Genomic DNA, 16380 nt, shown 5'->3' on the forward strand with positions numbered 1-16380 from the left:
AGTAATATTTTGGGAAATATCTTAGCATCTATTTTTGATGAAGGAAAATCCCTGGTGATAATATAAATATAATATGAATGGTACCTCTGGGGCAAGGTATTCTGGTGTTCCACAGAAAGTCTTCATTGTTGCTCCATCCTTGATCCCTTCTTTACATAACCCAAAATCTGTTATTTTTATGTGTCCATCTTTATCCAGCATCAAGTTTTCCAACTTAAATAAAAACATATAAAAAGTTAGACATGAAATTATCAGGATAAGTACTGAGAATCTTCAACATATTTGTAAAATTATCTTTAACACGTTTGTAAAAGTATCCTAAAATGATGTTATTTGGAAGAAGTGCTACAGATCTTACACTTACACTTTAAGTGTTTATTACTGTAACACTTAGGCTCCTCCATTTCCAATGATTCTGAGCAGCCTTCCGTATTAGTATCAGAAAATTAAAACCAAAATCAATATATATGACTACCATTTATCAGTCCTATGTGCTTTGCTGTGCTGTGCAGGTGTATGAGTCTTTGAGTTGAGGTTGATTTCTGATGACTGCTTGGACAAGTCCCTGACATTTTCCTTGCAAGATTTCAGAGGTTATTTGCAATTGATTACTTCCTAGGGTTGAGAGAGAGTGACTGGCCCAAGATCACCCAGATGGCTTTATGCTTAAAGTGAGATTAGGACTCCTGGTCTCCAAGTTTGTACCCTGATGTCTTAACCACTACATCAAACTATCCTCACAGCCTTATTCGTTCCCAATGTCTTCTGAAAACTCATGTTTTTCTATTGCTGTCTGAAACTATGGTAACCAGAAGTTGTATTGGGTATTTGGGGTACATTATAATCTCTACATAGTAATTTGATTTATTTATTAATGTTTCACACTTCTACACTGCTCATCTCACCTACCTGGCTTTTTAAAAGCAATTCTAAACATTACTATGATGTGGCAGCTTTTTTCCAAAGATATTCTCTGGGTGTTTTAGGGCATTTTGGGAATTGCAATTCAGATTTATCAGATTTATTGATGATTTTATCAAGGAAACCAGAGTTATCTTCATACTTGCTCAATCCTATATTTTTGATTGGGAGCCACCCAGATTTTTTTATAAGATAGGTGAATATATATAAATCTATAAACCTATAAACCAACCAACCAACCAACCAATAAATAAATAAATGTTGCCGATATGGGATTTGGAGATTAGATAATGATATATTCTTGTATAAGTCTGTCAAGAAATTAAAATTGCATGGAGAATATTCTTGATTAAACTACAGAGGACTAATCGCCCAAAGCATCGGCTATCCATGCTTACATCCTTTGCTTAAAAGCTGCTGAAACAGAATCAGGACTGCATTGTTTCTTTCAGAATGATGGAATAAATTAGGAGTTTGGAGAACTCTATCCCTAACCCTAAATCCAGCTGTTTAGAGTTTTGACTAGGGAAATGCCCCTCCTGTCAGTTTTTACTTGAATTTATTAGGCTTAATGTAGAACAGCACTTTATAAAAGGAGAGGAGCTGCGAGTGATATTAGTGATATTAGAAATGTGATCAATGAGTCATCCAATACAATCAACTGATGAGACCAAATTTAAAAGTTCAGAGCGCTTTGATTTTATTTTTATTCTGAGGATGATTTCCAATTTAGCTTCTTTAAAATGTTGGTGTTTTGTACTGAGACTGTATTGTACAAGTGAAGACCTCCAAGATCCCTTCCAAATCCGTTATTCTGTATTTTGCAAATGTATTTAAATGTTGATTTTGTATTGATTTTATCTCTCTCTCTATATATTCAATATATTGATTTTCAATACAAACTGAAAAAGAACGTACTGAAGAGGTATTTGTACAACTGAATGGGGTTTTTGACACGTGAGGAGAGGAACCCTGTCTCATGCAGAGATGGGGAATCATTGATCAAACTAGCACTTTTTAACAGATTTAGCACCACTCCACCTCCAATCTACATACCTTTAAGTCTCTATATACCACATTTTTCTCTGAATGTAGGTAGTCCAACGCCGATACAATTTCAGCCCCATAGAACCGGGCACGATCTTCAGAAAAAACACGTTCTCGTGATAGGTGGAAAAATAGCTGCAATGGCAAATCATTACATATGAAAAGAAATTTATGCACTGGCTATAAAGGAAAGTCAGTGAAAATAATTAACATGCATTGCTTATTTCATGTTTCCACTTGGAATATTTCCTTCTGGTTTTGTTAGATTTTTAAATGATTTTTTAAAAGCACTTTTTAATGTCTTATACTAGAGCAGTGATTTTCAACCTTTTTTGAGTCGGGGCACATTTTTTACATTTACAAAATCCTGGGGCACACCACCGACCAAAATGACACAAAATGACACTCTAACACAGTACATACTATACATATAGTTAATAATATAGTTTCTAAATGTATTTATACCTCACTCGCCAGGGCCACACAATGACAAGTGTGCGGCAGCAGTGGGGACCTTCCTAAGTGCGGATGAGAGGCGGCCTGCTATTGATTCATTGCTAGTGGTCGGGATGAATCCTAGGTGGTGATTGATTAGTGAGCGTTCCCTGAGCCTACATTCTTCCTGTCACTGATAGCTGGAGGGATTGTGAGGGGAATGTTTATGTTCGGATGGAGGTGGCTGGTGGCGGGGTGGATAAATGGCCTCCGTGGGCCATATCTGGCACATGGGCCGTAGTTTGGGGACCCATGTTTAATTTCCCCACAGCACACTGGTTGAAAAACACTGTACTAGAGTATGTTTAGTCTAGTGGTTAAGGCCCTATGCTAGAAACTGGGAGGCTATGAGTTCTAATCCTGCACTAGGCATGAAAGCTACTTGAGTTTCTTTGGGCAAGTCAGCCTCTTTGAGCCCAACCACTTCAAGAAAGTAGGATGAAACATGAGTGCTATATTCAACACATTTATTATTTATTAAAATAATAAAGGCGGGATATAAATAAATAAATTTAAGAAATGCCAAGGAGCAGTATTTCCTCCTTATACATACAAAGCTTCTGCTCTATCATTAATCAAGGGCTGGATCTTTGCAAACTTTTTTAAAAAGTTAATAGGCAAACTGAGAGGTTTTCCAACCATTAAAATGACATCACTTAACAACATTTGATTTTGAGGAATATAATCCTTACCTCCCCTCCATTAGCATATTCCATAACAAAACACAAACGGTCATGCGTCTGAAAGGAATATTTCAATGCCTATAAAAAAAGTAGACAAAAATCTTAATTTTATAACATCTGTAATACTTTATAACCTACCAGTAGTTTACTGGTGTTGGACCGTCCCCTGAAACTTCCACAAATTGCATTTGCTGTTAACAGAAAATGATGAATTCCTCTCTACCAATGCTCCTTTCTAAAAAGTGAACACTTTTAGTATACATTATGAATACAGTGATCCCCCGGTTATTGCGTCCCTGACCATTGCGAACAGGGTAATTTGCGATTTTTGAACCCGGAAGTCAAAACACCATCTGCGCATGCGTGCCCTTTTTTCTATGGGCACGCATGCGTAGATGGCGCCGGGCAGATCAGCTGCTGGGCGGCTTCCCTGGGTCTTCCCCCTCTTGCTGGCGGGAGGGCGAAGCCCCCCCCAGCACCCGCTCGCCCACCCTTCGCCCGGGAAGTTCGCCAGGAGTCAGCGGAGAACGGCGCGCCTGTTTTAAAACGATCGGAGCCGGCCAGCTCCGATCGTTTTAAGCAGGCGCGCCGTTCTCCGCTGACTCCTAAAGCGGGGAAGTTCGCCAGGAGTCAGCGGAGAACGGTGCGCCTGTTTTAAAACGATCGGAGCCGGCCGGCTCTGATCGTTTTAAAGCAGGCGCGCCGTTCTCCGCTGACTCCTAAAGCGGGGAAGTGCGCCAGGAGTCAGCGGAGAACGGCGCGCCTGTTTTAAAACGATCGGAGCTTTCCAATGAGTCCCGAAGACAAACGTCAAACTTCCGCGTTTGTCTTCGGAACTCATTGGAAAGCCGCGCGGGTGTTTTAAAACGTCGCCGCCGACATGGGGGGCTTGCTAGCACCCCCCCAAACCCGGGTTGGGGGTTCGGGGGGTGCTAGCGAGCCCCCCATGTCGGCGGCGACGTTTTAAAACACCCGCGCGGCTTTCCAATGAGTCCCGAAGACAAACGCGGAAGTTTGACGTTTGTCTTCGGGACTCATTGGAAAGCCGCGCGGGTGTTTTAAAACGTCGCCGCCGACATGGGGGGCTTGCTAGCACCCCCCAAACCCGGGTTGGGGGTTCGGGGGGGTGCTAGCGAGCCCCCCATGTCGGCGCCGACGTTTTAAAACAGCCGCGCCGCCCCCAATCTTCGGCTCCTTGCTAGCGCTGCGGAAGTTAAAAACACCATCTGCACATGCGCAGATGGTGTTTTTACTTCCGCAGCGCTACTTCGCGAAAACCCGCTCGTTGCGGGGGGTCCTGGAACGGAACCCTCGCAACGAGCGGGGGATCACTGTATTCTTGTTTTAATTGCAATTTCTTTCTTTCTTTTCTCTTGCTTTTTATGCATATTCCTCTATGGCACAGACTTTTAGATTGTACTGAACAATACAATGCCGAACAGGTATAATAAAATTTGTGGAAGAGTTTGCAATGAACAGAACAGTGTCAACAATGATGTTGTTTATATTGGAATGAAAGAACTTTAACAATATTAAAGTTCAGAGAGGGGCGGCATACAAATCTAATAAATAATAATAATAATAATAATAATAATAATAATAATAATAATAATAATAATATTATTCGATAGTGTTCAATATTCTCCCTAATTTAATGTTTCCCTCTGATGACTGTTAGATGCATATTGTTGAATAATGGAATGATGGTAGCAGTTGTAATAAAACTGCTAAAGTGTACAATATATGAATAACAAAATAAAATACACTTTATTTACCTTGGACATTTCTTATAATTCAGTAACGACATTCAGCTAAACTCAAGAAGTGAAGATAGATACAAGAAAGATGCTGGAGTATTTCACAGAGAAGGCCGATAGGGAAGATTATGCCCAATTCTGTTGCCAAAATTGTGCACCAAGAAGACATCCTAACTATATATTTTATTATTTACTTATTCACATTTATAGACATTATTGGTTTTTAAAATTAATATTAATGTGCTTTGAATCACTTCTGTTGTATGATTCTGAATTTTTTGTACTTTTCTACGAGCGGTGAATCGCTCAGAGTTTATTTTATTTTATATTTATGTATTTATGTATTTATTCATTCATTCAATCAATCAATCAATCAATCAATCAATCAATCAATCAATCAGATTATCTCAGGGACCGCCTTCTGCTGCACGAATCCCAGCGGCCAGTTAGGTCCCACAGAGTGGGCCTTCTCCCAGTCCCGTCAACTAAACAATGTCGTTTGGCGGGGCCCAGGGGAAGAGCCTTCTCTGTGGTGACCCCAGCCCTCTGGAACCAACTCCCCCCGGAGATTAGAATTGCCCCCACCCTCCTCGCCTTTCGTAAGCTCCTTAAAACCCAGCTCTGCCGTCAGGCATGGGGGAACTGAGATACTCTTTCCCCCCAGGCCTTTACAATTTATGCATGGTATGTTTGCTTGTAGGTATGATTGGTTTTAAAATAAGGTTTTTTAGCTGTTGTAGTATTGGATTTACATGCTGTTTTTATTATTGTTGTTAGCCGCCCCGAGTCTACGGAGAGGGGCGGCATACAAATCCAATAAATAAATAAATAAATAAATAAATGAATGAATGAATGAATGAATGAATGAATGAATGAATGAATGAATGAATGAATGAATGAATGAATAAATTCATTCATTCATTCATTCATTCATTCATTTGATTTTTTATGCCACCCTTCTCCTTACAGCTGTTGCAGCTTACAACATTTTAGCAATAGCACTTTTTAACAGAGCCAGCATATTGCCCCCACAATCCAGGTCCTCATTTTACCCACCTCGGAAGGATGGAAGGCTGAGTCAACCTTGAGCCAGTGATGAGATTTGAACTGCTGATCTGCAGATCTAGCAGTCAGCTTTAGTGGCTACAGTACAGCACTCTACCTGCTGCGCCACTGGTGGTTATATAAATTGAGCAAATAAATAAACAAATGAAAGAGCTCTACTATATCTGATCAAAAGCTCCATCTAGTTTCCCTTCCACTAATGTTTTGCTCTAGGCAACCAGAAACGCACTGCTTCTGGATAGGAAGCCACCAAGTGGTGATGCCTCCACTCATCATGCAGATTTTTGTAGCGCAAAGGAGTGCCAGCTTGGTTTGACATGCTCTCTATTCCATTTTGCTTGGGCTGCAGCCCAGAAGTAACAGCTGGGGTTTCAGAGCCAGAGAAGGAGTCACAACGCTGGCCTTAAGATAAAAATAAACATATCCATAAATAATAATGGATTGTATAAGACACCATTTTCTGGATCCACAACAAGAACTCCCCCCCCCCCCACATTGCCCCAGCTCTGGCAAGTCCTGCTGAAGATACATTACCTGATCATGAATCACCTGGTTCCCTTAATGAAAGTAGGACAAAAGGACTTTATGTTCTAAAAGTTAAGGAAGTTAAAAGTGCCGCTTATCCAAACTTTTCACTTATTTACTTTGTTTTTTATGCTTCTCGATTCCTATTTGCTGAAGTAACAGAAGATTCAAACCGATCTAAGGCAAATACATGTGTTAATCTGATGTTCAGGAGTATGTATGTATGTATGTATGTATGTATGTATAGTTTGTTTGGAAGGGACCCTGTGGGTCTTCTAGTCCAACATCCTGCTGGTGCAGGAGACCCTATACCAGCGATGGCGAACTTATGGCACGGGTGCCACAGGCACGCGGAACCATATTTGCTGCCATGCAAGCCATTGCCCTAGTTCAGCTCCAATGTGCATGTGTGTGCCGTCCAGCTGATTTTTGGCTGGCACAGAGGCTCTGGGAGGGCGTCTTTGGTTTCCAGAGAGCCTCCGGGGGAATGGGGGAGGGCATGAGTTTTCAGAAGACATTGGGAATGAATAAGGCTGTGAGGATAGCTTGATGTAGTGGTTAAGACATCAGGGTACAAACTTGGAGACCAGGGAAGTCTTTGGAGTCTGAGGAGGGAGAAATACAAGACTACTGGGCCCTCTAGAAGTTGAGAAACAGGCCATTTCTGGCCTCCAGAGGGCTGGGGAAGCTGATTTTGTCCTTCCCAGGAATAGAATTATGAGTGTGGGCACTTGTGCATGTGTCATAGTGCGTGCCCACCCACTTTCGACACCTGAGGAAAAAAAGATTTGCCATCACTGTCTGATACCATCCCAAACATATGGAAGTCCAGTCTCCTCTTGAAGGTATCCAGTGTTGGGGCGTTCACAACCTCTGCAGGCAGGCCATTCCATGAGTTGATTGCTCTTACCATCAGAAAGTTTTTCCTTATTTCTTGGTTGAATCTCTCCTTGGTCAGCTTCCACCTATTGCTCCTTGTCTGGCCCTCTGGTGCTTTGGAAAACAGTGTGACCCTCTCCTCACTGTGGTAGCTCCTCAAGTATTTGAAGACTGCCATCATGTCCCCCTTTGATAACAAACTTTTTAGATTCAAATGCTCTCCTGAAGAATCATGTCTTTGCTGGTCTTTGGGAGAAAACTAATGTCTAGGGCTACATGTCTCACAAGAGGGAGCTATGATTACAAGATTGACCTTCCAAGCAGCTGTAGCAACTTGGGTTATCATATGCTGAACCAGCTGAAGGTTCTACGTAGTCTTCAAGGACAGCCTTATATGCAGTGAGTTGGACTAGCGCATAGACTGGGTGACAAAGAGTCTGAGTTGAGTTGGGAAGACAAAAAAATGGATCTTTCTTTCCCCTATAATCTGCAACAATGCTTGCCAGGTAACCAAGCACAACTGCAAGATTAGCTCTCAGATCTAAAGACTCTGAGGAATTAAGGACTTTTGAAATGAAAAAGGATAGGCAGATGATTATTTTTCCCCCAAAGTAAACTAGCCTCAATCAAAAATGGATTTTTTTAAAAAACAACAACATGTTTTAGAAGTGTGTTCCTAAATAAATAATGCTAGATAAATTTTTGTATCTCTGAAAAATTGCTTACATGGTATTTAGATTGATTGCGAGCATCCTGCTATTTGCTGGAAAGCAAATGTGTGCGTAAGGAACTGCACGCCTGGAAGAATATGAAGATTACAAGATATGATGCTGTTTGGGTACAAAAAGAGTTGGACTAATTCATAGAAGCCATAGGGACCATTGGCTAGTAGACGTGATGGCTGGTTGTCTCCCTCTGGAGGCCATCTGCTGGGAGAAATATGGGCTTCCTCGTGCAGTTGGTTTGCCACTGTAAGAATAGAATGCGGGACTTGATGGATCACAGGTCCAACCCACTAGGGCACTGCTCATGTTCTAAACTTTTGGCACCTTACATATTTTTAAAGCTTATTTCCAAGGCTGTACTAAAAACAAATTGCCAGCAATACTAGAAATACTATTCAATCATCATGATGAGCAGGCACTAATTGCTTTATCTAATATTTTCCAGGTTCTAGAATCACTAAGGTCCCATCTGTACCTTTTTGGATGAAAAAAAAATTGAGTGTGCGTGGACATGTGTCGATGCATGCACGTCAGATAAAGTTCATTCCCTTACAATTTTGGCATAATAAAGCACTATTTGTCCACAAATTTGCTCCAAGTTGTAGAACATAATTAGGTTGCTTATCGTATATTCCATCCAATTTTGAGAAACATATGCCTCTGAAATTTGCTTCTGTTGGTGAGAACAAACACAGAGGTAACTATCTTTTTTCATTCATAAGCGACTTTAAAAAAAATCACACAAGTAATGCTTACTGTCAAAAATGGATGCCTAGAATTCTGCAAAACCCGGTTTTCTGTCAGAGTATGTGCCACTTCATCCTGTAAGATAACCCAAATAGTAAGGTGAATATGTGACAATTCAATTTTACTTATTAAAAACTACTTTTGACAAAAGAGTACATAATACAATCTTTCTAAATGTCCTAGAAAATGAAGCAGAGCACTCAAAAGTCATTTGATATAATACAGATAAGAAAAATATGGAATCCTTCCAGACTGCATCTTCTCCTTACTTCAGAAACCCAAATTCAAGCATCTCTGCCAGATGGCTCTCTACCCTCCATGTAAATACATCCAAGGAAGAAGACTCATCACTCTCAGAATAACTGGCACCACCGCTGAAGGTTACTGCTACTGTCAGAAGGCATTTTTGCACCTTATAGTAACTTAAACGTATTATTCTATTTTGCATTCTGAACTGTTGAAGAATAGGCCATGATCTGTGCAACAACTTGTTAGAAAATGGAAAATTGATATTGTATGCCCTGATCCCAAACTATTCAGACCTTTTAATCTCTCTTTCCTGGACTCTGTTCCTAGTGTCCTGACCATCTTCATAGTTATTCCTTTAACCTTTTTTCCAGTTTATCTGAATCCCTACGTGTGATGCCAAAACTAGAGAGAATACTCCAGAGGTAGGAACTGACCAGTACAGCATAAAGTGAAATTATGATTTCCCTTTGTTTAGAAACTATACTTCTGTTGATGTATCTTAAAACCTCATTTGTTTTTTTGTAGCCACATCGTAGCTGTTTCATACTCAGTTTGCACTCAACTACTACTACAGATTTCAAATACTGTATTTTAAGATTAATATTGCTAAGCCTGTTCTTCTGCATCTATTTCCTGTTTTCTAAGTGAGGGAACTTGCACTTGCTTCTATCAAATGTCTATAGTCTATCTTGCTTCTATCGAGTTTTATTTTGTGAGCTTGAGTCCAATTTTGTAAGATCATTTGAATTTTATTTCTGTCTTCTAAAGCATCGGCTGCTATTCCATAAATTTGATAAGGATTCCTTCTCCATCTTCATCGAAAACATCAATAAAATGCTGTAGAGTGAAGAAACAAGGTTGAACTAGAGAAGCTCACTTCATATTTCAAATGCACATCTGATGAGAACCCTGGGTAGTATGATATTTGAAATAACTACATATCCACTTAAGTGCCCCATCGTTTAGCTTACACTTAGCCTGTGTTAGCTTGCTAATCAGTATATTATGCTTTTTCAGATTCTTTGTTATATTAGAGGGAAAATGATGTCAATTCTCTGAGAATTTAATTCATAAACGAGATGAAATACATCTTGATGTTCAAAAACCTCAAGTTTGAAAAGTCCTGACATATTCAGCATCTAGAACAAGGTTCTAGAAATCAGAAGAGGTAAACCATGACATCTTTACCTTTGCAACAATTACTTCTTTCTTCAAAATTTTCATAGCATAATAGCGTCCAGTTGCTTTCTCTTTCACCAGAATGACTTTTCCAAAAGTACCTTTTCCCAAGAGCTTAAGATACTCAAATTCATTCATAGTCTGTTTGAAGACAGGTTTAAAATGTTACAGGCCAATTAAAAAGTAAATGAAGGAAAATAACTAACAACTTAGACAGATCAACCAATACTCTTTATCACAAGAATCCGGATTTTCAAAAGAAGGATAAATCGTAGTGGCTAAGGTTGTACATTATGCTAAAAACCAAAAATAGACTGAATAAACTATGGGTTAAAAGGATGAATGAACCCAGATACTCTATGGCATGGGTGTCAAACTTGCGGCATCACATTGTCATAACACGACATCTTGTGACACGTTCCCCTTTTGTGGAGCTGGGGTGGGTGTGCCTTTGTGTGACACATCCATCCCACGGGCGGCCAGTTTGATACCCCTGCCCTATGCATTTACATAGAGATGTAAATAAATTCCTTACTAACTATATTCCAGAATTATCTGAACAAACAACTGTTTCAATGTATGTCACTATCTAATGTTTGTCAACTTCAGCAATTTTAAGCAACTACCAGAATGCTGCTGGCCAGAGAATTCTGGGAGTTGAAGTTCATACAGCCTGAATTTGCTGAGTTTGAGAAACACTGACCTAAGCAAATGAATTAAACTTTCCTATTTGCTACAGTAAATACAACAAATTTAGTACTCTGGATAAGGTACAGATTACAACTTAATAATAGCACTTACAATTATATACCACTCCATAGTGCTTTACAGCAATTTATAAACTGCTTTATGTCAATATATTGCCTCCAACAATCTAAGTCCTCATTTTACTGACCTTGGAAGGATGGAAGGCTGAGTATTCTAACCACTGTATCACCAGAGCTCTTTAATTTATATTTAAGGTATATTAAGCTATACCTGCCTTACAGTCTAAAATGCAGATATGGTTAAGCATAATCCAATTTCCAGCCTTCTGGATATTTCCCTGTTTTAAAATTTTATTAGAAAGTATTGAATCCAATCATATAATTTGTCCCTTACCTCTAAAGGGACTTGCCATGATCCCTCAGAAAATGTTTAATTCATTTAATTTTTCAAGAAGAAACTCGTGTAAAGTTACCCCAGACATTTCTACATCAGTTTCTAAACCCCAACCAACACAGTTATTGCTTAGGAATAGTAAATGCTGAAATCAAAATAACTTGAAGAACACAAAGCTATAAAAGATATTCAAATTGGTGGTCTCCCAATTTGAAGGTCATTAGATGCATTGAGACTACATGAGGATTTTGGAAATTGACAGGTACCAAATTGAAAAAGGCAGCATACGTAAATTGCTATTTTTTCAAGTTGTTTTTGTTGGATATTTTTCTTGATGAGTAATTTTTAGATAATTCCTTTTTTTTAACCAGAGGTACCATTTATCCCAAGCTTTGTAGAAATCTGTCTCATCCTTGTTTTGCAGTTCCATTGTTAGTTTGGACATTTCTGCGCATTCCATTATTTTAATCAAGAGTGATAGAGTAGTTGGGGTTTTTTCTTGCTTCCAAAATTGTGCATATAAAATCTGTGCGGCTGTAATAATATGGATTATAATATATCTGTTTTCTTTACTAAAATTTTGTCTTGTGATTCCTAGTAGAAATAGTTCGGGTTTCGCATGGATAGTCTGAGAAGTAATTTGTTCTAGTATAGTTTTAATTTTTTCCCTTAGGGCAAAACACACCAACTACGAGCTCAAACTACAGGCCGCAAATCATGAAAGACCCAGCTCTAACGCTGGTTTTCGCTTCTCTATCCCCCCCCCTCCTTCTTTTCCCTATCCCCCTTCCTTCTATATCTACTTCCCTCCCTTCACAACCCCTTCTCCCACTCCCCAATTACTACATAAGTAGAGTGTAAAAAATGTACAATATGCATATCTCTTTTGTCTTTCTGTATTTGGTTTTTATTGTATACTGTATATTTAATAAATTTATTTTTTTTTAAAAAGAAAGAAAGAAAAAGGCAGCATACGACACCAAAAGACATGTGGAATTCACATGAGTGTGTGTGACTGAGAAATAATACTTACTACTTTGTGTTTTGGTTTTATCATTGAAATTTCCATTTCTTCAGCCCCTGAATTATCACTGGGCGAACCAGATCGAAAATCCATGTTTTCTTCCTCTTGCTTCTTCAGGCTGTCTGCTACTGTTTGGATGGCTTTTGTCCATTCTTCCCTAAGAAAAAAAAATATTTCATTACGATGTGTGATTTTGGAAGAGAGTAGGGGAAAATACAAAGCTTACTTCCATGCTTACTTTCCCAAAAAATAATTGGGCTTCAATCATGTTTGAAATGTAGAAAACAGGAATAGGAATACTGTTACGAACCACCATTTTCCTTCCTAAGATATTTTAAATTCTAGTCTGGAGTAAAAAGTGTTCCTCTGGTTTATTTATTTATTTATTGGATTTGTATGCCGCCCCTCTCCGTAGACTCGGGGCGGCTAACAACAATAATAAAAACAGCATGTAAATCCAATACAGTACTACAACAACTAAAAAACCCTTATTTTAAAACCAATCATACCTACAAGCAAACATACCATGCATAAATTGTAAAGGCCTAGGGGGAAAGAGTATCTCAGTTCCCCCATGCCTGATGGCAGAGGTGGGTTTTAAGGAGCTTACGAAAGGCGAGGAGGGTGGGGGGCAATTCTAATCTCCGGGGGGAGTTGGTTCCAGAGGGCCGGGGCCGCCACAGAGAACGCTCTTCCCCTGGGCCCCGCCAAATGACATTGTTTAGTTGACAGGACCCGGAGAATGCCAACTCTGTGGGACCTAACTGGTCGCTGGGATTCGTGCAGCAGAAGGCGGTCCCTGAGATAATCTGGTCCGGTGCCATGAAGGGCTTTATAGGTCATAACCTACACTTTGAATTGTGACCGGAAACTGATCGGCAACCAATGCAGACTGCGGAGTGTTGGTGTTATATGGGCATTTTTGGGAAAGCCCATGATTGCTCTCGCAGCTGCATTCTGCACGATCTGAAGTTATTATATATATTATATGGTTGTTATATAGGACAGCAGGACACCTGGTTGGCAGCAGATGACATAAATTTCAATCTTTAAGGCTATTTTTTGGGAGAGGTAGAATTACTAGACTCTGTTGTGTATGCATGCAATGCACACTTTTATTAGTGATGCACAATTGCAAGCCGTTCCTTCTATAAGAGTTCTCTATTCCATCCCAACCCAGTCTGATGAAAAAAGTGAATTTCATGGGAAAGGAGAGTGTAAAGCCCACAGCACCAAACCAATAAAAAAGGAAGCATTTGAGAAGATGGAGCTCTCTAATAATGCTGAACATTTACATCTGCTTTTGCAAGTTGTTTTTGTATTTAAGACTGAAGGAAACATACCGCTCCTCTGGAGTCTCCACATGAAATGTTCTTTCAATTACTGTGGTCCACTGGAGGCATCTGATGATGAATGTGTTTGGTTTAGGTCTCTCTGTCTTCATCAACTGGCACTCTAGCGCAGATTGGGGAAAGAAAGTCATGGTATGTAAGCAGGTTTAAATAATCATTTGTCTTTATTCTTATCCAGCAAACAGTTGTGATTAATCAGGCATATAAATTTCTGTAAGTAGTTCTTCAAGAAAGAGACTAACAGGACAGATTAAAATGGGACTTCACTTACAGTGGCTGCTTTATGATATGGAAAGCCATCAGCACTTTCGCCTGGCCACAAATCAAAACAATATGATGTGCCCATTTCACCAAGCATATAAAAATGAAATTACTATGAAAAAATGTTCCACATTTCTGACCATTTAGGAGGGTCGCCTAGAAAGTAATGCACCACATTTTTTTTCCTCAGCCTACAGTAATGGTACGAATGAGAAACTTTAGGTATACATTCTTTGAATTGTCAGTAGTGCATGTGTAAATTTTGCGTTTCTTCAGATAGAGCAGCTGCAGCAGTGTTACGAAATGGCATCTGAAAGTGATGTACGTTACAAGCAGTGTGTCGTCATTGAATTTCTCACTGCAGACAAAGAAACTGTTGCAAACATTCACAAATATTTGTCTACAGTTTATGGAGAATCTTCAGTCGACAGAAGTACGGTTAGTCACTGGGCACTGAGGGTGAGGCTATTAGAAGACGGTTCGGAAGATTTGCAGCATTTGGGGCAGCCAACCACAGCTGTCACACCTGACAAGACGCAGCTTGCTGATGCGCTCATTCGCGAGGACCAATGCAATAACGACTCGGCAGTTGGCGCTGAAGCTGTCAATCAGCAAAGGAAGTGTGGAAGAGATGATTTGCACCGTGCAGAAATGGCTTCGTGACCAGAACAAGGAGTGGTACCCACAGCGCATACATGTCCTTGTGTCTCGTTGGAGATAGACCATAGAACAAGGTGGACATTACGTGGAAAAATAAGGAGTGTAGAAGAAACATAATTCTTTCTTGTGTGTAAGATTCATTGTGTTCAATAAATAATTGTTGAAGAAAAAAATGTGGTGCATTACTTTCTGGGCGAGCCTCGTAATGTACATCACTTACAGATGCCATTTCGGAACACTGCTGCAGCTACGTTGTGTGTCTGAAGAAATGCAAACTATACATACGCACTCCTGACAATTCAAATAAGGTATATCTAAAGTTTCACATTTGTACCAATACTGTAGCCTGAGAAAAAAAAGTGAAATACTTTCTGCGTGACCTTCACAGTATAGTTAGACCATGTGTAATTGACATACCATAGATTTTAGTTGTTATTTATTGCTTTATACTAAAATGTTTAATTATACATTTACTGAGTGTTTTAATTTGTTCTGGTCTCTGGTCTATGACTGTAATAAACTAAATTGAATTAAATATTTCTGACTGAAATAAATAGCTCACCATATAGCCACCTCACTTTGTGAAAAAGCATAACTGCCTTCAAATAATTTAAATCCTGCACCAAGAACTTATTTCAGCTCGTTGGCATTTTTATCCTGCACCTTTTACAGCTTTCCCTTACTCTAACTACAGGTAGTCTTTGAGTTACAAACAGTACCTGCGGGGCACTGAGACCCAGGGAAAGAGAGTGCAGTACGTGTACTCTACAGTAGGGGTCTCCAACCTTTGCAACTTTAAGATTTTGGACTTGAAATGCCAGAGTTCCTCAGCCAGAAGCTGGCTTCCACTCTGGGAGTTGAAGTCCACAAGTCTTAAAAGTTATAAAGGTTGGAGACCCCTGCTCTACAGTATATGCATGTGTAAACTCAAGAAGGCCTAGGAACAGTGTGGCATTCAAAAAGGCAGCAGGGGAAGAGGAGAATAACCACAGTGACGTGTGACTTTCCATGCTGGCTTCTGCATTGATTTTGGAAAAGGCAGCAGGGAAGATCACAAATGGCAATTGTGTCACTGTGGGATGCTGCAACCGCTGTAAGTGTGAGCTGGTTGCCAAGCACCTATATGATGATGACGTGACTCTGGGAATACTGCAACAGCCAGAATCCCAAGGACTGGTTGCAAGTATCTGTTATTCAGCACATGGTTGATAAATGGATGGTCAGTATGTGATATATACTCGTGGTATACAGTAATCCCTCGCTACTTCACGAATCATCTTTCACGGATTCGCTATTTCACGGGTTTTCAAAGAGGGCTTAAGTCCATTAAAAATTCATAAAATTCTTCTACAGTACTATTGTACTCTATTAAAGAAACTGGTAGGATATCACATGTAGTTCCAGCTGAGAAACATTACAGAATGACTGTTTAATGCAAAGGGTGGGTTTTAAAAGTCCATTTATTTATTTATTTATTTATTTATTTATTTACTTACTTACTTACTTACTTACTTACTTACTTACTTACTTACTTACTTACTTACTTACTTACTTACTTATCTATTTACCTATTTAAAAGTCCAAATTTATCTATCTATCTATCTATCTATCTATCTATCTATCTATCTATCTATCTATCTATCTATCTATCTATCTATCTATCTATCTATTGGATTTGTATGCCGCCCCTCTCCCTGAACTCGGGGAGGC

General features: G+C 39.5%; 1 protein-coding gene across 3 annotated transcripts in view; it reads right to left on the reverse strand.

The window, feature by feature from the left end:
- AKT1 (AKT serine/threonine kinase 1) overlaps positions 1–16380 on the reverse strand; it is a 155707-nt gene that overhangs the window by 18873 nt on the left and 120454 nt on the right. For all 3 annotated transcript variants that reach the window (XM_070751237.1, XM_070751245.1, XM_070751254.1), the window contains 7 exons: positions 13741–13852; positions 12407–12554; positions 10282–10413; positions 8854–8919; positions 3156–3224; positions 1978–2103; positions 85–213 (listed from right to left, as the gene is read on the reverse strand). In XM_070751237.1, coding sequence (XP_070607338.1) covers positions 85–213; positions 1978–2103; positions 3156–3224; positions 8854–8919; positions 10282–10413; positions 12407–12554; positions 13741–13852 — 782 coding nt within the window. The remainder of the gene's footprint in view (positions 1–84; positions 214–1977; positions 2104–3155; positions 3225–8853; positions 8920–10281; positions 10414–12406; positions 12555–13740; positions 13853–16380) is intronic.

Source organism: Erythrolamprus reginae, chromosome 1 (assembly GCF_031021105.1).
Source record: "Erythrolamprus reginae isolate rEryReg1 chromosome 1, rEryReg1.hap1, whole genome shotgun sequence".
In the NCBI taxonomy this organism is placed as follows: Eukaryota; Metazoa; Chordata; class Lepidosauria; order Squamata; family Dipsadidae; genus Erythrolamprus; species Erythrolamprus reginae.